This window comes from Parasteatoda tepidariorum, chromosome 5, assembly GCF_982258835.1.
Source record: "Parasteatoda tepidariorum strain Cologne lab strain chromosome 5, Ptep-v5.0, whole genome shotgun sequence".
In the NCBI taxonomy this organism is placed as follows: domain Eukaryota; kingdom Metazoa; phylum Arthropoda; class Arachnida; order Araneae; family Theridiidae; genus Parasteatoda; species Parasteatoda tepidariorum.
In genome coordinates this window covers 100,514,401-100,538,972 of record NC_141759.1, presented here as the reverse complement: position 1 = coordinate 100,538,972, position 24,572 = coordinate 100,514,401, and the positions used below count along the sequence as shown (strand labels likewise).

General features: G+C 28.7%; 1 protein-coding gene across 1 annotated transcript in view; it reads left to right on the top strand.

Annotated features, from left to right (window-relative positions):
* LOC107440567 (DNA excision repair protein ERCC-6) overlaps positions 1-22,417 on the top strand; it is a 34,059-nt gene extending 11,642 nt beyond the window's left edge. The window contains exons 6-19 of the mRNA XM_087164623.1: positions 668-802; positions 1,775-1,927; positions 3,563-3,698; positions 4,752-4,922; positions 7,795-7,971; positions 9,172-9,288; positions 9,359-9,454; positions 10,461-10,679; positions 13,800-13,910; positions 14,930-15,144; positions 15,984-16,510; positions 17,547-17,669; positions 18,934-19,117; positions 21,819-22,417. Of these exons, the coding sequence (XP_087020749.1) occupies positions 668-802; positions 1,775-1,927; positions 3,563-3,698; positions 4,752-4,922; positions 7,795-7,971; positions 9,172-9,288; positions 9,359-9,454; positions 10,461-10,679; positions 13,800-13,910; positions 14,930-15,144; positions 15,984-16,510; positions 17,547-17,669; positions 18,934-19,117; positions 21,819-22,275 (2,821 nt within the window). The 3' untranslated portion in view covers positions 22,276-22,417. The remainder of the gene's footprint in view (positions 1-667; positions 803-1,774; positions 1,928-3,562; positions 3,699-4,751; positions 4,923-7,794; positions 7,972-9,171; positions 9,289-9,358; positions 9,455-10,460; positions 10,680-13,799; positions 13,911-14,929; positions 15,145-15,983; positions 16,511-17,546; positions 17,670-18,933; positions 19,118-21,818) is intronic.
* The last annotated feature ends 2,155 nt before the right edge of the window (positions 22,418-24,572 follow it).

The following is a 24,572-nucleotide window of genomic DNA, read 5'->3' as shown; positions in this document are numbered from 1 at the left end:
GTCGGGAGAGTTTCTTTCCTTTCTGATGAATTAGAAAAGTATCTTTCGAATGTAATTCTGCAGAAAAAAAAGGAAGAAGAAAAAAATATATGTGTTTTTTTTCTGAGCTATTTTATTGCTTCAACTCTTTCTTTACTCTGTTTTTTAAATTTAAAATCTATAAATATGAAGATGCAGAGTATAACAGTTTTGGTTATACCTATCATTTCAATTAATGTTATTATAATGCCTTATTAATTTTATTGTTGTGTTTTTGTGGAGATAATAGTAACTTTGGTAAGTCATGAAAAATTCTTGGAATTAGTCATGGAAAGTCATGAATTTGAAAATCTGAAATGTTGCAGATACCCTAGTTGTAACAAAATCCAACATAGCTTTTTTTTTTCTTCCAAAATGTCTCTAAATCTAATGGAATTCCATTAACGTTATTTAAGAAAAGATAATAATGTAACTTGGCTTCATGAGATCTATGACCAATAAGCTGGTAAAATATTAACTGCATGTTTTTTTTTCCTTTTTTTTTAATCCTATATGCATTTCTTTAGATATCTGCCCCTTCCAGAAATTTTGTGAAACCCTGTATAGATAGTGCAATACCTAATATAAAGTTATTATAGTTTCCTAAAATTTATTGCATTTACATCATAATCAATATTTTGTATTTCAGAGAGTTTGAAAATTCTGAATTGATTAGAAAACATAAGAGGATAATGGAAGATGACGATATGGACTCAGATGAGGATATTACTGAATTTGATGAAGACTATAAAATTCCAAATAAAATATGGAACAAACTCTACAAGTAACTAATAGTTTATGTGATTTACATAAAAATCTAAAGGGCTTTTTTCCGTCACATATATGTTTGCCAATGAGAATTTTTTAAGACCATAATAAACATACCTGCCAAGTCTCTTGTTCTTTAACAAAGACTCCTGTATTTCATGACTATCTCCTGTTTACCCATATATTCTAAAATTTTTCCGTATTTGTTAAAGAAATTTAAAAAAAATATTTTTTTCGCGATAAAATATCCACTGATGGCAAAAATACTTCTCTTATTCCTCAACAGATGGTGCTATTGCCTGTACTGCAGTATGTTGAGTGTTAATAGTTTAAGCCGTGATGGCTCAGATTATAGATCGTTCACCTTCCAATAAGATGAATTGGGTTCGAATCCCAGCCATGGCAGGTCCATACGAATTCTGCATCAGATTTGCTCTGACCACAGTGCTGATGTGAAATATCCTCAGTTGTAGACGAATCATGGGAGTCCGGTTTCGTCAGGCTAACTGAGGGAGGTTTTCCTCTCCATGTAATGCAAATGCGGGTTAGTTCCACCGAAAGAGTCCTCCACAAAGGCAAATTTTCCCACTTGATGTAGGAATTTTCTTGTCTTCTGGATTGAGTTCAAAAAGGCTGCTAAGTTGAACATTAGATATCGTAAACCAAAAAGTTGAGCCGGCTGTTCGACGGTTATAAAATAAATAGTTTAAGTAATTATTAATAATGGTTCAAAAATATCTTCTTTAGATTAAGATTTATATACATATTTTTGTACTTCGCTGTGTGTAATTGCTTATATTTTTTCCAATTTTTAATTTCTCTTTTTGATTTACATGATTATGCATAATGTATCAAAACTTACTCGTATAGTAAAATCTCCCTTATTTTATTTCTCCAATTTTGGCAGGTATGAATAAACTTTCCTTCATCCTTTATGAATTTACTGTCTTCCTAAAGAACATTTAAGTCTCACTTGTTTTCTCCACAGGTACCAACAAACTGCTGTACGTTGGCTCTGGGAACTCCACCAGCAGAACTGTGGAGGCATCATTGGTGACGAAATGGGGCTTGGAAAAACTATTCAAATGATAACATTTTTAGTTGGACTTAGTTTCAGCAAACTGCGTACTCATGGTGACATGTAAGATTATTTTGATTTATTAGTTTTAATCATTTATTTCAGAGATGAAAATCATTTTTGCATTAATATGTCGGTTTATTATTGTCAGCTGTCCGGTCTCCTCCTTGTTAAATTTATCTTTAAAAATTTGTTTGTAAGCCACTGCTTTGATTTCATAACCATATTATAGCAATATTTCACCAAATATCGACTCATCACTTGTCATACTCGTACTCTTCCTAAGTTCAAAAAGTAGAGAAAACATGGAAATAAAAAGAGAAGAAAATTAAAAAAAGGAACTTTTGATAAAAATTCGGAGAAAAAATGAGGATATAATCTCTTTATCAGCTCACACAATTATATCCACAAAAACTAGTGCTTTCTAATATTGTATCAATATAGCCAAAGCAAAATATATCAATACAGTAGTGTGAGGAGCATTAAAAAATTTTTTGAAACAAAATAGAATAGAACACATTAAATTATAAATATCACATAAAAAAAAAAACAGAAAATAAAATGATGAAGAAATTATATCTTTATTTATTTTTTTCCGAATTTTTATTAAAATGTTCTTTTTTTAAATAATTTTTTTCTCATTATTCTGTAATTTTTTCCATGTTTTTTCTACATTTAGAACTCATTTTCTTAATTTTTTTCTTTTTGTCCTTTTTGTATTTATTTATTGTGTTTGAAGAAATTTTAGCATTCATGAGGGCCTTTACTGCAGCTATTTTACATGGTGAAAGACTACCTTTTTTACCATGATGAAAATGTTCCAATTAATTATTTATACACTGCAGATAAAATAAACAAATAACTGCGTGGAATGAAACTGCAAAACAAATAAGCACATTGCATAAAGCCACAAAAACACATCTACAACTGACACACGCAATAACGCGACTGAATCCGGTTTGCACTTGTTTACGTATCTTTATCAATTGGTTAACATTGAAATGCAATTCATTAAAAATAAATACATATAGGAAGTATATAAAAAATGTCTTGAATAAAAACCCATTGCATGTATGTCTAATTATAATATTATTTAAAGTAAACTAGTGCAAGACATGCAATTTTTAAAAAACTTCAGTGCATCTAATAATGAACTGTATAGTAGTGATAAAATCTAAAATATCTGAATAACTTTCAATTTAATGATCATATTTCCACATATTAACATGCAATTTTAATATTTCAAGTAATTTTTTATGCTAAGTCTTTAGTACAGATAACAATTTATGTTATGAAATAAGTATTCTTTCTTTAAATAAGCATGTTATTCTTAAAAAATTCTGACTTTTCACCCTACGAATTTTGGGGGCAGCCATAAGCTGGAGGATCTGGTTCCAATAGTTTAGCCATAAGAACAGTTAATCACTTTATTATTAACCTTATTTTTTGTGTAATTGACATGCCTGGACTGCTGCACTTTTGAGCAAGGATTGAATTGACCAATTTATGACAATTATTTTAGCATTTTGTGAACCAGTTTTCTTCAGAAATTAAAAAATTTAATTCAACTTCTCCATTAGTAAAAATTCATTTTATTTTATTATAACAGTAATTTGTTTGAATTATTATTTTTTTACTTTATTATTTATTTACTTAATTTTTTTTACTTATATTTAAGAGCAATGTTGTTATTTGTAGTTTTAAAGGACTAGGTCCTGTGGTCCTAGTGTGCCCTGCAACAGTGATGCACCAGTGGGTGAAAGAGTGTCATAAATGGTGGCCACCCTTTAGAGCAGTTGTTCTTCATGAGAGTGGATCTTTTTCTGGAAAAAAGGTAAATATTGTCAAAGGTATAATAATAACAGAAACCAGAAAATAAAACTCTGTTGTTTCAAAACACTCTTATGTTTTCCTGTCAAAAATATATTATCAATCTGTATATAATAATGCAATCGAAACAAAATTTCATGTTTAATTCTAAAATGATTAAAAAAAATTCTGATTAACATATATTTTGAGAATACTCTATTATTTTTCCCTATTTTAAAAAAAAATATTTATAAATGTATACATTTCTATTCTATCATACAATTAAATCTCTAAGAGAGGATTTTCTCCTAATTGTTGTTTTTAATATGAATAACTGGAATGCTTTACAGAATAACGCATGAGCTACAATTATATAAGTAATGTTTATGTGGAGGGTACAGAACACAGAGATGATTGTGCTCCAGAAAAATCTGGATTTTCCGCTAGCCGCGATCCAGAAGTTTCAGGAAGTCCAATGTCCAGAAGTTTAAAGAAATCATCAATCACATTTATGTCTAAGAATTCTTGTATATTTTATTTAAAAATATTAGAACTAGAATTTATACTTGTCATCGCTTTCGTTTGTAATTTTTTTTTAAATAGTAAATGCGTTTAGAGGTAAAAGTAAACCTCTATAAAATTATTCATTTAAATTATGCTATGTGTAAAATATTCAGAATTTCATGTTTTGAAAATATCAATGATTTAAATTTATAAAGACATGTGTCATTAAGGATTTTACACAAGAAATTTTCAGAATTTTTGAGTTGGGCTCACAATCAGCCCTGAGAACACTTACGAGAATTTCTTATTTCGAAGCAAAATATCATGTTCATTATACAAACTTATAAATGTTATCTTTAAAACTGTAATTTAGCAATCACCTGTTAGTTTCAAAATCTAATATTTGAGCATAATAAGTGCAGTATAAATTCTTCTTAAAATCGTAATAAAGGACATAGAATATCATTTTTTATATTCTTGCATTATAATATTTACACAAAAATAAGCATATCCTGTCTTAAAAAAAGTGTTGCATTCTGTCACGAAATAATCAATGTTTTAAACGCTTCATCAGGATGCTTTGATACGCCATGTAAACAAAAGCCATGGAATATTGATCACTTCATATGCAGGTGTCGTCCAGCATAAGGACACCTTAATTGAATATGACTGGCACTATGTCATTCTGGATGAGGGGCACAAAATTAGAAATCCAGATGCTCAAGCTACTCTTGCCGTAAAACAGGTATGTTATTTTTTATTTATATACAGTATACCAGAGGTCGCCAAAGTGGTCTATATAGACCCCCAGGGGTCTATTTAACATAAGCGGGGGTCAATCTGAGCCAGGGGGTCGAATGGGAGTCGATCCGCTCCGGAAGGGTTGATTGGTCGAAGGATTATCAGTATTTTTCAGATATGTGACAATTAGAAATAAAAGAGGAAGACTTGGAAATATATACAGGTAATCTTCAAAAATTGAGCGATGATTTTAAACTGCGTTTTGTTGATTTGGAAAACATTGACATCCCTGATTGGATTATTATGCCATTTTCTGCTCAAATTAAAAACGTGGACATCAACCTGCAAGATGAGCTTGCTGAATTATTATGGGGATTTGAAGCAAAGACGCTTTTTAAAAATTTAACAATAAGCAAATTTTGGACAAATATAAATATAATGCAAAAATATGTAAGACTTTACGAAATAGCTCAGCCATTTATGATAGCATTTCCAGCCGGTTTCAGTCACGTAAATTCAATTTTAACTAAGAACAGAAATAAATTAAATGTGGAGTTTCGAGGGGATTTAAGATTAAATTTGACCAATTTTGAACCCAATGTAACGAACCTTGCAAAAAAAAAAAAAAAAAAACACCAGGCATTAATTAAGAAGCAATAAATCCGTAGTTACTTTAATTATTATTTCTACTTACTTATAATTACTTATTATTTCATAAATATTAAGGTATTTATATTTCAACGTTAATATATTTTGCATAAAACTATTGCTACACTATGTACTATTACTTTAATAAATGTTCAAAATCATAAAATAAATGTACAAACACAGTATCTAATAGAGTTTTATTTTAATTAACAGAAAATTACTTTTATGGGGGTCGATGGAGATTTCGAAAAATTATGTAGGGGTCGATGATCAAAAAAGTTTGGCAACCCCTGCAGTATACTCTCTCGATATCTCAAAATTGAAAGGATGCTAAAGCAATTTCGAGCTAACTAGTTTTTGAGATGACAAGTTCAGAACTAAATGCGTTCTAAAAAGTAGAAAAATATATTCTAAAATATTACTCTAAAAAGCAGGGTTTGTTGATTTAAATCAGCTTGATTTAAATCAAAATATTTTTTTTTTAAGTATTGATTTAAATCAGCTGATTTTTTTTATATATATATTGATTTAAAAAGTTGAAAAACAGTGTTTTAAATTATCGCTACTTTTATTATTTTCTTTTCTTAGTTTAAAATTTATTTTAAATAAATTGCTGCATTAATTAGGTTTAGTTAATAAAATTACTTTCTTTCTTGGTGTGTTAAATTTCAACACATTTGAAATTACATATTTAAAAGTCTTTTGATTCTTGAAATTGAAAGTAAAGATTAAAGTAAACATTTAATGTCTTAATATAGACTTGCATACCTGTAGAAAGTAAGTAATAAACATGAATTTTTTTTTACAAAAAAATAATGTCCATTAAAATTCTACCTTTTGATTGAAAAAGCGGGGAATTAAGATCGACATTATATTTTATTGGTGGAAAATGTATATTTTTAAAGCTTGAGGTTATCTTAAAAAGAAATCACCCTAATATGCCACAAAATAGGGTTTAAATTCTCTATTTCATCTAGTCTTTAAATTTCAATCATGCATTTGTTTTAAAATGGTTGCTATGCATTCAAAGCTATGTATTATAATGAAACATTGTTTTAGGTAGTTACAGTTTCTAAAATATTGTTATAATATAGTTTTAATATTAATTTCATTTTGTTTAAACATTTATATAGTTTTTTTAATCATAAATCAAAGTTCTTACAGTGTATTAGAATACATTTAAAAAAATCTGATTTAAATTTTTAAAAAAATTTGATTCAAATAAAAAAAAATATGATTTTTTTTTCTCATTTTTTTAAAAAAAAATTTAAAAAGTCACGAATTTTTCTGAAAAGTAGAGTAATGAAACATAAGAATAATTACTGTTAAATATGTATGTATTGTAGTTGACTTTAAGAAAGTTGACTTTAAGTCTAAATATAACAATTATAATTTTATTTTAAAAATTAAGACAAAAATAATGATGCATTTAATATAAAATAATTGGTTCACAATTAACTTTGTGATTTTTTCGAAAAAATTCAATATCTATTTAAAAAAAATTGACATAAGCTTTTGAGAAAAAACTCTTCAACATAGGATTTCAAATTAACATTAGGTGGATATATAATGCCTGCCAAGGGGATTCTTTTGTTGACATAACAATGTTTTCAAGCTATTGAGAGTATATAATTTTATTAATTTTTTCTATAAAATTTGACTGTAATAAATTTTATATCCAGAATCTATTTAAAAAATATATTGCTTAGCTGAAATGGTGAAAGTACCTCTCTAAAAATATGAATTTTGAGTATTACTTTAAATTTTATTTGAACTATTTAACTGTCTTGACTGTCCTCATTTTTAAAGTTCTAATTCTTGAATAAGCTTCAATGAATAAATTGATCATTAAATAAAGCTCATATGCTTTTGAAAAAGTTCTTTTTTTTTTACCCTTTTCTACATATTAATTTCTATAATTTTGAAAACCACTTATGATGTTGTAAAACTTTTTGATATTTTTTATTGTCATCTTTGAAAACAGTAATAAATTGTTTTGGAAAAAGTAACATAATTTTAATTGCAATAACCTAGAAAATGTGTCAAAATACAAATGCATTTTTTTAGTAAATACTAAGCATTGTTCTTAGCATAAATTACTACAAATTAATGGCTGGAATCATAAATTTGTTCACCCCAGAACCAATTTAAATGAGGATTTAAAAAAAATTCATTAATAAGAGAGCACTTAAAGGGATTTTGTTTTAGCATTTTTATTTGTTTTTCAGTTTAGAACACCTCATCGAATCATATTGTCTGGATCTCCAATCCAAAATAATTTGAAAGAACTGTGGTCTTTATTTGATTTCATATTTCCTGGCAAACTTGGCACCTTACCAGTTTTCATGCAGCAGTTTTCTGTGCCGATAGTTCTTGGTGGCTATTCAAATGCTTCTCAAGTTCAGGTGACTCTTATTTATTTTTTACATTTGTAAAATTTACTTGAACTATTCACTCTTGAACTATTCACTATTTGTTTATTTTTTGAATTAATCATTTATACAAAGCATCATCTAAATCTTAATCAAAAGCTGATTAAATTGGTTTTTGAAGTTGAATTCATTTATTTATATTGTTTTCTCTTAGTTCACCTTACAATACAGCATTTCATTTTTGCCTGTATGAAATAATATACTTTCTTTTAACAGAAGTTAAATACAACAGTTGTTATTAATAGGTAGATAAAACAACAAAAGTTTGATAAGTTCTTTATATTCAAGGAATACAAAAATCAGGATTGGGTTTTTGACAGAAAAAACTAGTTATTAACTTGACATTCCTTGACTTGTTTTTACTGGAACTGTTAAAAATCAAAAATCTTAAGTGTATTATTTTAAACATAGAGTACCGTTGAAAATAATTATTAAATACTTTTAATGATTATAATGATTAGCACTTAATTATTCATAGTAATTAAGTATTAATTCAATTTTATACATAAAATACAATTAACAGTATATTTCAATAGACAATTAAAAGTAATTACAATTTAGTAAAATAGTATCCTAGAAAATAGTAAAATTGTATTTTAGAAAGGAGTAAAATAGTACTCTAGAGAAATATTTCTCAATAATATTTCTCTTTTTCATGGTAAAATAGTGTCCCATACTTCTGTTGTGCAATTGAAAAACAATGTAAGTGCTACATGATAGATTCCGAAAAAGTGGCGTAGCATTATTTTCTTTTCATTGAAATGCTATGAACGCTAAAATAAAATTTCATACATCATATTTTTATTTATTTATTTTATTTATTCATTCATTAATTCATTTATTTATTTTTTGTAATGTGTAGCTATCATACTAAAATACCAAATACATAAGAAGGGCAACATAAGCTACAAAAAAGATTTTGTGTTGCGATTTTTATGTACTTGGTATTTTTGTATGATAAGATATACATTACAAAAAATGAGTGAATAAATAAAAATAAAAATCTGATATATGAAATTTTATTTTAGCCTTCATAGCATTTCAATGTAAAGAAAACAATAGTTAATGCACTTTTTCAAAATCTATCATATGTAGCACTTACATTGTTTTTCAATTGCACGACAGACTTATGGTTTTAGAATTTATTGACAGTTTACAAATTTTTCTGCTTAGGTCCAAACTGCTTATAAGTGTGCCACCGTGTTACGAGATACAATCAGACCTTATTTACTGAGGCGAATGAAATCTGATGTGAAAATGGCTATTAATCTTCCTAATAAAAATGAGCAGGTAACTCTCTGCACATTTGAATGTTGTTTAAGTTTATCATATTTGGCATTAACATGAAATTTCATTGCAGGTTTTGTTTTGCAAGCTGTCAGTAGAACAGGAGGCATTATATAAAGGTTACATTAATTCTAAGGAAGTTGGAAGCATTTTAGATGCTAGGTTACAGGTTGTTATTCTTTTTAATGTATATATTATAGACATTAAGATATAGTTATGATTGAACGGGGGTCTTTTCAGGCATGTGATTCTTCCATTAATTTGCAGATTTCCATGAATCTCACGACCGTTGATTCGCAAATTTTCCCGAATGAATAGTTAATATTCTGACAAAAAATTTCTCAGAGTTTCGCTATTCTAAAATTAAATTTCATAAATTAGCCTCAATAACGAGACATTTATTCCATCTTTACTAGTACCCTCTTTTTTTGCTTTTCTTCCTAGTTTATCATTCACGATCCATGAGCTTTTTTTTACACAGGTTTGTTAGTGAAAAACGCAATTTCAGATAAACTTCAAGAACACGAAAATAAAAAAAAATTCTAAAAATTCTATAGTAACTTTGGTTAGAATTAATGAACTACTAAAGCAAGAACAAAAGTATACAATTGATAATCTAAAAAGTAATTCCAAAATGGCAAACATTTAAAGGATTGTTCCCCGAAAAAGTACTAAAAAAACTAAACATTGGGAAATAAATCAGATAGTTTCTTCTTCTAGCAATCACATGCCTGTCTTTTGTTTAGTACATCTTTACATTTATAAGAAAATATATTACATTTGCATATCTTCTACGGACATATGCTTTTTTCCCTTTTTTTAAGAAATGCATTTAAAATGTGGTTTTACCAACTGTGTTTTGTAAGCAATTTTTTTGTATCACTTGATTATAATACACATTGGAGAAAAAAAATTTAACACATTGGGGAAAAAATTCAGGTAATTTTTTTTCTAGCAATCACATGCCGGTCTTTTCTTTAGTACATCTTTACATTCATAGAAAAATACATTCTATTTATGTACCTTCTATAGACAAATGTTTTTTTTTCGTTTTTTTTTTTTTTTAAATATCTATTTAAAATGTGCTTTTAACAACTGTGATTTGTAAACAATTTTTTGTATCACTTGTCTATAATGGCTTCTATGTAATAAAAATATTTTTTTAAATGCTTTAGGTTTTTGTGGGCCTTATTAATCTCAGAAAAATTTGTAATCATCCTGACCTGTTTGATGGTGGACCTAAAATATTCAAAGACACTGACGAGTCACTCCTCGGGGTAGAGGACCACTACGGATATTACAAGCGATCTGGAAAGATGATTGTGGTTGAGGCACTGCTTAAATTGTGGCATCAGCAAGGACACAGGGTTTTGTTATTCACTCAAAGTAGACAGGTTTATTAAAAATTTATCTCCTTTTCATCGCTTAATTCCCTTACACTTAAAATTTTGGAAGGTATAACATTTTTTTAATGATTCAAACTCACCCCCTAGTGAAAGAAACTGTTTCTTGTGTATAGTGTGTAGCATGATAAGAAAGCCAAATTGTGAGAATTAGAAAGAGAGGAAATGGATTGTTAAAGAGTCTAAATTGTATTCCCTTTCTATTACAATAAGATGCATAATTTTTCCTTGCCTATGTATTATTTTTCTTGTGTGTCATTTCAATACTCATTTTCACACATTATACTTTGAATCATATATTCATTTTTTATAAAATATATTTTTTTACTCTGCAGGATGATGTTTTTGCTATTTTGAAATGTGCAGCAAATCAAAATACATTTGTTTAGCTTGAAAAGGAAGGAATTTTTTTTAAAAAAACTGGGTAAAAATGTGTATTATATCTCAAGAGTGATTGTATACCAGAATTCTGGGTCTTTTATATCATTCTCCCTGCCTAAAAACTAGAAGCTGGGTTTGTGATTTTTCTGAGAATATTTCTTAAAATACAGCATTTCTCAAGACCATTGGTTTGCAGACGTCTGAGAATTAAAAACTTACACAGGGTTGCCACTCTACATGGAGAACAGGGAAAACCTGGAAAATACAGGGAATTTAGAAATCACCTAAAATAACAGGGAAAATGCAGGGAATTTTGATTTTTTCCTTGCAAACTGGGAAAATACAGGGAATTTTGTTTCTTATTTTTGTCTTTCAAAAAATGGTACCCACTCAAAGCGTAATCTATGGGAAATTTAGCCATGATATTTCGGCTATACTAAACTATTTCACTTACTATAACATTATTTAAATATGTTCAGCTGTTTTCCCACCAATTAAAACTAATAAATATAGTTAGCCCTATATAGCTCACAAAAGAGCACAGTAATTGTTGTTTCCTTTTAATATATTGTGTATAATAGTTCAGGGAAAACACAGAGAAATTTTTTTCCAGATTTGAGTGGCAACCCTGTACAATCCGACGAAATTTTGAAACCTTTGCTAAGTCCCATTAACGAGACATTTACATACACTTAATTCTTCTGAGATTTTAAATATTTTTGTGTGGCAGAGTTCCGTCATTTGAATATTCGGAATTGTGCAGAATTCTGCTAATATTGCAATTCTTATTCCCACGATTTTAATATCAAGCATCGATTTTCATATTTACCTTATTTGAAAATTACGCGTTATGATTAATTTTCACTCAATCTAAAAATTGTACATCGCAATTCTTACTCAAATGATTGAAAAATCCAATATCTCGATTTGTATTTACGCGATTTAAAATTGAATATCGCAATTTGCATTTTCTCGTTTTTAAAATCCAATATCGTGATTTATTTTCATTCGTAAGTCATTTCATTATAAATGCTAGTTAAAAAACTAATGTTAAATATGAAACATGTTTGGTATATAAATTGTTATCTTGATATCTATTTTGCACATAAAATTTTCAGGGTTTTTCACTTTGTGTCACAATAGCCCCTGGTAAATAGCAAAGTATATGATTAAAAACCTTTTAAAATTAGACTGGGTTTTAAAGACATTTTTTGTTTGTTTGTTTAAATTGATATAGTTTGACAAGTTAAAGTATTTGTTTATATTTTTTCCTAAAAGAACTTGCATGTTTTTTTTCCATTCAAATTTTGGTTAATTCTTGAAATCTGTTGTATTGTTATGTTTTATATCTGAACTTCCTTTGTAAGTACGTCATTCTCATCAATGTCCCCCTGATTCTCTTTGCCCCCTTATGCAATCTTAACGGGGCTCCCACTGGGTCAGAGAAACTTGGAATTGTTAGGAAATATTACAATGTTAAGCCAAATCCTGGAAAATCTTTCAACACACATATTAAGTAACTAAACTCTTGATATCGATGAACAGCCAATAAAGTTTAAAATAAATAAGTTTTAACATCTATTTTTATTATTTTTTCTTATAAAAGGCTGCAACATTGTTTAATTTTTTAGATTAATTAAAATCAGAATATTTAATAAGTAAAAGCTACTCTGTTTTAAAAAAGTTTCCTTTAAATTTTTAATTAAATATTACAATATTTATAGTTCGTAGAATTAATTCTTCTTTTTAAATTAATTTTGATTCATAATTGCAAGTAAGATTTATGATGACTTTATTTGTGAGACTCCAATATTAAACTATGGTACTTTTTTATGTACATATAAAAAAAGTATTTAAAAATTTCATTTTGTATTCTGAAAAATTATGATTTATTAAAATATACGATGATTATATTTAAAAAAAACTTATTCAAAACTGCAATTAATTTACGAAATTTTTTAAATCTATAATAATCAATCAAAAAAATCAAAATAGGCTCAATATAAATTTTTGCATCGATGATTTTTAAAAAAAAATTGATTCAAACCATGATTTCAATTGAACAATCCTGAGAAGATATTCAAGAGATCATCCAGTATTAAAAAGGAAACCCACTCAAGGCCAAAAAAGGAAAGATCTCGTGAAGGAAGTTATGAGCTTAAAGAAAATGGGCCTAAACCTCCTCCTAAAATATGCCTAAATATAGACCTCCTTTTCAGGCTGATCAAATCAACTGAAAAGGAAATGTTTCTTTAGCTGCGATTGAAAAAAATCAGAATTATACTTTACTTATTTTTTACTTCAAATCAATCATAATAATTTTTTTTGATTAAGAATATTATTTTTTTTTATATTCAAATCAAGCATTGTGAGTTTTGATTTTGACATTAAATGTAAATAATTTCCCTTTGATAATATGTTTTGAAATCCAAATTTTTTTGGTAACAAAGAGGAAGGGCAGTTTTAATAAGTAGTTTTTATGATAACCATCACCATTAAAAAATGGAAAAGTATTTATCATTTTTTATTAATGTTTTTATTGTGTTGATATAGGATATTCATTTGGGATCTATGTTTTTATTTAATTTATTTTCCCATGTTTTTATTTTGTCCTATAATATCCCCCCCAAAAGAAAATCCTATATTTTTTCCTAAATAATCCTTTATTTTTTCTTAAAATTAGTCTCCTGACCTCTCTGAGTGAAGTTTTTTTTAAATGTTTCTTTTCAGATGATGGAAATTCTGGAATTATTTATTAAAGATAGAAAATACACATACATGAAAATGGATGGAAGTACTTCTATTGGTTCCAGGCAACCATTAATAGCAAAATTTAATTCAGTTAGTATATTTCATCCAACATATGTCAAGATTTTTAAATTTTTTTTATTTTTATGTAATAATGTCATTTTATTTTATAAGTTTTTTTTGTAAACATGTTTGTAAACTTTATTTTCAAACATATATTTTGAAACAATTCATTCCTCTTTAAAAAATCAAACACCTGTCATAAAAATATTTGGAGTGAATCTGTAGCTCTGTCATAACAATTCTAAATTTGTCTGAAAACTCTCTATGCAATCAGACAGAAACTGTCATTGCAAAAATTCTGCTTAATTTAACATACATGTGGCAAAATTTGCAAACATAAGATCCTTAAAAGTTATGCATAAAAACTTCATGTTCTTTATATTTAAATTGTATTTTGAATTTTACATACTGACACTAAGAAGAAGAAAAAAAAGTGAATAAATTCCGATACAGTTCAGCCAGTACTCAAGTAGCAAGATTTTTAAAAAATGTTCTTTGTAGTGTTCTCTTATTTCAGCTTTTTAACTTTTATACAAAACAACTTAGGAGATGTTTTGAAAAATAGTTTCAGCAACTTCTTTGTTTGTGTTTTAAAAAAACAATGGTCTACTATAGTTTGTCTAAAGTAAGAACTCCTGCAGACATTCGCCTGGACCTGTGGCGGTGGCTATGGTAACGAGGTATGACTATTTCAAATTGGGGTGTGGGGTCACTGTTTTGGAGTGGTTTCGGCTCAAGTCGGTGGGAGAAAGGGAATCTTTTTCTTCGGTCTATTGTGTTAGTCCTAGAGGGAAGCTAACCTCCCTAAAATGCACCATTCTTGTTTCCATAGCACCAGACGACCTCAGACTTTATGACGGGAGGAGTTCTTAGCTTAGACAGACTATACATATGATTTGACATTACCTTTAATTTATATTAAGTTTAAATTCAATCTCAATTAGAATTCAAAATCTTTGATCCTTATCTGATTTTCATATGAATAAACCAACTTTGCATTTTCACAATGTAAAAAATTTTACTAATTTATTTTACTTTCAAAAAAATAGGATCCTAGTATTTTTGTGTTCATACTGACTACTAGAGTGGGTGGACTAGGAGTTAATTTGACGGGTGCCAACCGTGTCATTCTCTATGACCCAGACTGGAATCCAAGCACTGATGCACAGGCCAGGGAGAGAGCCTGGAGGATAGGACAGGAAAGAGAGGTCACCATATACCGTCTACTGACATCTGGTACCATTGAAGAAAAAATATATCATCGGTAAATTATTTATCTTATATTTTTTTCTCATTAGTTTACAACCCCTATTTTGAAGACTTTATATTATGCAAAATTAAATTATAAAATTTAATTGTTTTATAGTAGCAGGAAATGAAAAGAACTTTAAAGCATTTTGTGCTCTTTTATTGTAGATGAGCAATGCTACTGTGCAAAACTTTGTAATCTTCAAAACATTATTCTGATTACCTTAATTACCTAAACTAGTTCTGGTTTCTAGCAGACAGACTATGAAATTACATTCTACTAAGTAGGATGATAAATTTGCTATATTGATGTATTTTTGAATTCATGGCATAAGTGTTGGTAAATTTGTTCTACTGTATAATCTCTCTAATGTTCTTTTTCTTAAAAAAAAAGAAGAAAAAAAAAACAACTAAATAACTAATTTAAAAAATAATAAAATAAAATGAAACTAAAAATTAAATTATATATTTAATTATTTTTTTATAATAGCGAGAAATAAAAAGAACTTTAAAGCATTTTGTGCTGCTCTCTCTTTTACTGTGGATGAGTTAAGCTACTGTACATAAGTCAGTCTACAATCTGTAGACAAAAACAGTTTATTCTGGATATTTAGCTACCACAAATTTAGCTTATTGTATTATTCAGATATTAAGCTTTATTTTGAACAACTATTCTAAATCAAAATAGTTTTTCAAAATAAAAGAAAATATTTTGATTTAATCTTTTTATTGCTATTCTAACAGTATGTGTATTTGCTTATGATCGCAAGCTCGCTATGACAACAATTTCATCTCTTATTCCAAATTGTCATTATGAAAGGCTTTAGGTATACTCATTTTTTCTCATTTATTTAGGCAAATTTTCAAGCAATTTGTCACCAATAGAGTTTTGAAGGACCCCAGACAGAGGAGGTTCTTTAAGAGTAATGACTTGATGGAACTCTTCACTTATCACGAAATTGGACCTCAAGGAACGGAGACCAGCGCCATATTTGCTGGAACCGGATCCGAAGTGAAGGTGAACAAGAAGAAGCCTCGACCACCCCCAGAAGACTGCCATGCTTCTTCCAAAGAAACAGCCGTCATTCCATCCAAAAAGATGGAACTTTCTGTCACATTTAGTGATAAAAAAAGGGAAGAAATGAAGAATCTCGCCAAAAAATTGAGTTTAGGACTTTTAAATAAGCCAAATAGTGATGATTCCGAGAAAAAATTGAAAAGTGCTGAACCTAAGGAAACTATTTGGAATGATGTAAAGGTACAAGACAAGCACATTAAAAAAAGTGTCAAAAGAGAAAATCATGTGAAGAGAAATGATTTCCACTCACATAATCCATCAAATAGTAAAACAAAAGAGAAGAAAACTAAAAGAATCATAGCAAGTAAATTTTTTTTAATATTCCTAACAAGTTCTTTTTATCTACAATAATTACAGAACTAAAATTAAATATACTGCACTAGTATGATTTGATTTTTATTTAATTACTTACTTTTTGAAAAATATGCACTTAAAATGAATTAAAGTTAGCAAAAAAAATAAATGCATACTTTTGTCTTCTTGCCTATTAAAAATATGTCATCACTAAAATTCAGCAATACTGTTTGAGCTGTTGACTTATTCAACATTTAATAAAAAAATAAAATTATTGTTAAATATTTAAATCAAATAGTAAAACTAAAGAGAAGAAAACTAAAATACTTGACTATTAATTAAGGATTCTTTGATCAAAACAGAAATCTCAAAGTGTTTGATTGCATTTACTCTGACTTCATTTTGATAAAATTTAAATTTAATTATTTTATTCTTTAACCATTACAACTTCATCCACAAACTTGTTTCTTGTTGTCTTCTATTTTTATTGTACTGATAAAATATCTTGTTAAATATCTTAAAATAAATTCTTGTTAAATATCTTAATAATATTGTTAAATAAATCTTGTTTAGTATATAATAGTGTAAATTGCTTTAAGTCTTAATTAGTACTTAAAAATTTTAAGTGGTTGTTTTTAGTGTTATTTTATTTTAACTATTTATGTTGACTGAACATAATTTTACATAAAACTTATTTTTAAATTAAATTTGACTAATTTTCAATTACATGAATAATTGCAAAACTGTAACTGAATATATCTTCATTATAAAATATTGTGTAAGGAGACAAAACCTTTTGATTACTTAGTAATAAAATAAAGAAACAATGCTTTTAATTTCAAGCCTTTAACTTCGAATTAGTTTAAAACTTAATAAATAAAAAGAATAATATTAAAAGGAGGAGATAAATAAATATATTACTGATAAATGCCATTATAACTTGTTTTTACAATTAAAAGTATTTTATTCCGTGTAAAGTATAATTTTAGAGTCTTCCTTTTGCTTAAATTGATTTTTCCTAAACAATGAAAACTTCTTCATTTTAGAAGTCGATGGGGAAAAAATTGATTTTGTTGTCAAAAAGTCATTTTATAAGCCTCCAAAAGATGATGATGAGAAAGATATGAAACAAGATGATTATGTACTCAGTAAACTGTTTAGGAAATCTGGTAAGTTCGAAGAGTTACTTATTTATCCTAATTTTGTAAATTGGCTTATATTGTATAAATATAATTATAAATTTTTATCTGATATTTGAAAAAAAATAATAATATTGCTATTGAAAAAGAAATACAGTAGTATATGCGCCTGCATTGTATTCCTAAAACAGCATCATTTTCTTTCCGTTACAACTTTACAAGAGAATATAATGTTTCAAAGTATTAAAATGAATTTAAAGGAATTCAAATTTTATATGTATATAAATAATGTATATATATACTGAATACTATTTGAATAAAAAATAAGCTAAAATTTTTTTCTGGTTTTAGTATTATAATTAAGAATCAGAGTTTGATGCAAAACTTCAGAATTGGAACTTGATGTGAGATTAATAATTTAACTCAATATAAACATAAAATCTTTACATGGTTCCCACGGTTCTTAAAAACTGCTTAATTTTTATTTTGAAAAACAAGGGCCCATAAATGTACTTAATTTTGGTACAAGGTTTTTAAAAGTCCTAAGTTTTTTCAGTATCGCTATACTTGATAGGAATAATTTTTTCAATCTTACAAAAATATTTTTAAATAAAAGTCATTCTTTTATCTCATCTTTAAGAATGAGACCATGCATTGAGGGTACAGCATTTTAGAGAGACAAAATTTTTCTTTTTGGCATTACTGAATAGTTAGCATGATTGGCCCACAACTAACTATGTGATGCATGTCTAGCAGCGAAACATGAAAACTTGTTTTAATAATGTTTTCAATGTTTTTCCCAAATTTCTTTATTTATTGCTTTTTTTTAATGTATGAGAAAATTTGCAAATCTTAGTTTCTGCTCTTAATTTTGCTCTTCAATTTCAATGAAATCATTAAAAATGGAATACAGATTGGTCTCATAGATGTTAACATTTAACAATCTGAAAATATTTAAAAAAAAACTCAACTTGGGTTTGCAAACATTGCCTGGTCCTAATTTGGCAAACCCTGTTAATTAATACAATCATATCAGTACTTATATTATAATGAAAAAAAATTATTTTTATTTATTGTCTTTTTTTTTTAGGAAAAAAAGGTAAATAACTGTCACTGTCCACTGGTCGTATATTCGATGATAAACAATTATACTATTTTTACAGTCTTTATTTTTTCGAAAGAGTGCTTAATTTTATTCAAGAAAAAAATCCTTAATTTTTGTTTTCTTTAAAGAAAGGTAATCTTGCTTTAATTTTTTGCCAATGTCCTGAAAAATGTTTCCCATCTCTTAAAGGTGTTCATACAGCTTTAAAGCACGATAAGATTGTTGAGTCATCAGATCCTGATTACATGATTGTGGAAGGTGAGGCGAGCAAAGTGGCTAAAGAGGCCATCAAAGCACTGAGAGAATCAAGACGTCTGTGTGCAAGAGCTGAAGAGGGTGTGCCCACCTGGACAGGACAGCATGGAGAGATGAGGTACTTTAAAAGGACCGTTGGGGCCATTCAAATATTACCTAAACATGTTTTTCACAATTTTATACTCTGAGCGGTAGTGGCTCAGGGTATAGCGCATTCGCCTCCCAATGAGGTGAACCGGATTCAAATCCCAACAATGGCTGGTGGATACGAATTCTGCTTCCTGCTCTCTCTGATCACAGTGATGATGGGAAATATCCTCAGTGGTAGATGAATCATGGGATAAAGTCCCCTTGCCTGTCAGGCTAACTATGGGAGGTTTTCGTGATTTCCCTCTCCATGTAATGCAAATGCAGGTTAGTTCCATCAAAAAGTCCTCCACAAAGGCAATTTTTCCCAATAGTTGATCTGGGAGTTCCCTTGTCTTCTGGATTGGGTTCAAAATTACAAGGTTGTGGAGTGGAATATTAGTTAAAATGAGCAAATTGCAAAATCCTCCTCCCTGGTAAGTGCTTGCCTTTTATTTGAACGGCCCCTTGACAAAAATGCTAACTTCCTTAACTTAACTCTTTACAAAGTTCTAAACTCATAAAATAGTTATTGCATGAAACCTGTTTTCGTAAAATTAATGACAATTTTACTTTGTTTGCATTGGGAGGGGGGGGGCAGAAAAACCTAGAATTCTGTATCTTTTCTAACAACCAACAATAGACAATTTTAGCAATTAATAGAACTTGCAGTTTAAATAAATTATGGCATCCTAAAAATTAACTTTTATTTTGTCCATTTTTTTTCTTAAAGCTATACATTTTCTTAAAATAGGACTTTTTGACAAATTATCTTAATTTGTTTAAAGTTTTAGATCAGATTGGTTAAGAATTGACGTTTTTTGAAACAAGCAGAAAAGTAATAATTGATGAAAACAAAAAAGTCGTAGAAATTTAATACTTTATTATGTAATTTCTCTATTTAGTCATTCACTCGTTTCTACTTCCACGCATTACATTTTTATACTTAGAACTCAAATATTTCTTGCATTGACTGTCATTGATAAACTAAACAAAATATGTAAGAAACTGTTGTTGATAGTGTATCTTTTAATCCACATGGCAGAATCACAGCGACATTGTCGCAGAACGTTACAGAGTTATTGCAGAAAGATTTTTCTTTTGAAAAGTTAAAAATTTACTTTTCTTTTCTACAGAAATTTGTACTTAATATTTGAATCATACATTTAGATAATCACTTTTTGATGTGCTCGATTTACTCCGATAGTATCATAAATCGATGTAATGTTTTGATTGTATTTTTGGCAGTTATTCATATTGATTTTCACTTGGATTTTATATGTCCAATATATTTCAAACAATATGGAAAATTCGAATCCTGCACTTTTTAAGGCAATAATTCTGTGGAATTTTTGGCAGTTATTGCTATTGATTTTACCATAGTATTTAAATCCGATATTTTTTATACGATGTACGAACCAAAACACGAATTTTAGGAGTCCGATTCGTGTGATTTTGTATTCAATCTTTTTTTCGGCAATTACTGCTACGAGTTTCATGATTTTGCATTTTAAACTTTTTTTATTGAGATGATTATTTACAAAATGCGATGAAGGAAATAGTTTGTGCAAAATGCGAGAATTTCATCCATAATATACGAATTAAAAACTATTACAACTTCGATTAAGAAAATATATATATGTATTTTTTTTGTAAACAAAGCTCTTAAGTTACTTTCAATTAGTAACATATATGTTTGTTATTATTAAGAGTATCTGCCACGGGGCTTTTAATAATTTTTTGCTTTTTCTATTAGTCACTGTTTTTTACCTTTTTAGTGTATGTAGTATCCAGTAATTGAATATCTTAGATTGAAAGCTTTTATGCATTAAATGTGATCCAAGAATAGTTTTTTTCTTTGATGTGTACAGCTAGGATAAGGTTTATTCAAGGACTAAAACAGGGCTGACACTCTGCAGGGAGAACAGGGAAAACCTTGAAATTATAGGGAATTTAAAAATCACCTAAAATAACAGGGAAAATGCAAGGAATTTTGATTTTTTTTTTTTTACAAACTGGGAAAATACAGGGAATTTTGTTTCGTATTTTTGTCTTTTAAAAAATGGTGACCCCTCAAAGCGTAATCTATGGGATATTTAACCATGATATTTTAGCTGTACTAAACTATTTCAATTATTATAGCATTATTTAAGTATGTTAAGCTGCTTTTCCAGCAATTCAAACTACAGTACAGAACCCGTTATCCGGAAAACCAAAAAACCGGAACGAAATTCGATAAATTTTCCCGCCATTTTTTAAAAAAAAAATTTGTTTTCCTCATAAGATTTTAGGATTTTTCTATCTTTTTTGAAAGATGTTTACCTTATCATCATTTTGGAAATAATCATTAGTGTATTACTCCATCGTTTTTTCTTCTTTTTAAGATTATTTCCAAAAAAAATAATTTTTTTAGTTGGGTTTAACAATAAAAAATACGCCTTTTTGTAGCGATTCAGAAAACCGGAAAAATCAGTTATCCGGAATAGCGATGGTCCCGATCGTTCCGGATAATCGGTTCCCTACTGTAATAAATATAGTTAGCCCAATATAGCTCACATAAGAGCACTAAAATTGTTGTTTCCTCTTAATATATTGTATATAATATGTACAGGGAAGACAGGGAATTTTTTTTCCAGGAAACATTTAAAAAGTAATACACATTTCAATCAGATGCTTCATTTTTATCATTTTAGACCGAGATTCGGACAAAAGAAAAAACTGCCAATTGCTTCTTCTCAGGGAGAAACAAGTACCAAGTCTTGCAGTGAAAAGAAGCATTTATTTGACGGAAAAAATAAAAATGCTGATACGGCTCCATCTTCATCGGATTTATTGTCTGCCATAAAAAAGCGTAAAGTAGTCTTTGGCACTGATGCTCCAAGTGATGATGAAAATGAATCAATGTCATCGCTTAGAAGACTACCAGCGGGAACGGAACACGACGATCTGTTGGTAGACATCCGAAACTTTGTAGCTTTTGGTGCATCTGTGGACGGACAGGCTAGCACTCAAGAAATCGTCGATACATTCAAAACGAGGCTGCCTATTCACCAGACAGCGGTTTTCAAGGCCCTATTGAGCAAAATTTGTGATTTTATTAGATCATCTGGCGGAGAAGGAATCTGGCACTTAAAGAGTGAATTCCGATGATTGCTGACAAAAACTAGGGATGCTCCAACTAGGAATAATAAATATTTATAATACAGTCGAACCCCGCTATAGTGAACCTGGGATATACAGGGCATCTGCGCACGTAGTCAGTGTTTTCACTAGAACGCGAGAATCTCGCATATTTGTTTCCTTTCTCGCATTAAAAAATGATTACCGCGAGAAATTCGCGCATTTATAAATCAATATCAAAATTCGCGAATTCCTCGCATTTTGGAAAAAGCTTCGAATTACGTCATTTGGAATAAAATCCGTTTCACTTTTCTTCCTAGATCTTTCATTATTTTCAACATCTGCCCCGTTATCTAGCTTCCCTATTTATCAGTATTGTTCAGAACCTTTTCGAACAACAGAACACAACCACGGAACCACTTTCAGAAAACATTTCTTTGTAACCACGTGTTTACCGTAGGTAAGGTTTCTTCATGTAAAACGTTCAAATTTTTTATGTGCTAATGCAAGATGGACAAATACCTTGTAAAGGCAAAATCTTCTATAATGATGCACAAAAAATATTCAATGCTTTAAAAAATAGATGTTAAAAATGTATTATAATTAAGGAAACTATTTTTTTTTTCAAGAGTTTTCGTGTTTTTTTTTAAAGTTTTTAGAAATTTAACTTAACTTTTTGAAATCTCACCCTGTTTTTGAGAAAGGGTGAGAAATTCTCACCCATTTTTTTTCTATGATGAAAACACTGTAGTAAGTCATAGATTTCGGTATTGAGCAAAATTTGTCATGATTTTAACTATTTTTTAAAAATCATGGAAAGTTATGGATTTAGGTCAACGAAAAATCTAATTTTTAAAATGGAGTTTACCTCCCCCCCCAATTTCTGATATTCTGAATATCTGAATTTATAACAAAAACCCCACTCACAGTCATATTTTATTAAAATATAAAATGTTTTTATCATGTTCTTTGAAAATTATGGTGTTCTTTCAAAAAATGAAAGAAAGAACATAATTTCTGGAGCAAATTATCCTTTAAACTTCAGTGATTTCAGATTTTTTTTATTTAATTTATTATTTATTTATTTTTATTTTATCAACTTAAAATTCTAGCTGAAGCAGGCCAGTAATTTAGGAAATTTTTTCATTCCTAAATGAGAACAAAAAAATCAGGAGTGCTTCTTTCCTTTTAGATGACCAAGAAAAGTATCTTTAGAATATAATTCTGCAAAAGAAAAAGAAAGCAATTGCTTTTGTATTTTTTTCCGGCTATTTTATTGTTTCAACTCTTTCTTTACTCTGTTTTTTAAATTTAAAATCTATGAAGATGCAGAGTATAACAGTTTTGGTTATACCTATCATTTCAATTAATGTTATTATAATGCTTTTTTTAATTTATTGCTGTGTTTTTATCGGTTTTATTTATTTAATTCATTAATAGTTTTTTAAACAAGTTATGTAAAATCACAATCCCTATTTTCAATACTTCAACTATCATATGATAAAAGATATTTAAAAAAAATTTGGATATATAGTGAACCAACACCCACACATTGCTTATAGTGGACATATTACTGAATCCTCACATGGTTTCTATAGGAGGGTTTGACTGTATTTATAAAAACAATGCTTAGCCCCGTATTTATAGCCAAAAAAAGATGGGTCTTCAAAAAAACTAATACCCCAGATTTTTGATGATAACAAAGCCTTGTTATGTTATTATAAATATCCCGAAACTCCCTTACTCTCCTCTGTATTCTTTTCGTTTTTTGAGGAAAATGGGGGTTCGAGGGGGAGAATTGAATTTCTTCTTGACAAGTAAGTGGTGCATGCTTTCAAATATATCTTTTTCTGAGAAACTCAAATCTGCAATAAAAAAAATGGATGTTCCTATGTAAGATTTTAAAGTTGTCCACCCTCTGGTGTTGAGGTTGAGATATCAAATTTTTAACATTGAATGCATCTAAAGAGAATATGGAATGCTAATTTTTCTTAGAACATTTTATTCATAACATTAGTAAAGTTTTAACAAACATAACATTAGTATAACATCGATAAACATTACCGGTTGTTCTGCGACCAAGCTAACTAGTAAAGAGGTCGGAAAGATAAGTGGCAGTTCCTCACCAAAACTAATCTTAGCCCATAGAGGGCCAAGGCCTACTATGACCATTTCAGTTTTCTTGACCTTTGGGCTCTGGGGTGCGAGAGCAGACGTTCCGGTTGGGTGGTCAGCTCAACGCGGTTTCTCAACTGCGGAGAATGTTTATCAAATGGCTGATTTTGCTTGAAAACCTTAACTCGCCAAGCTGGCAGTGTGAGTTGCGA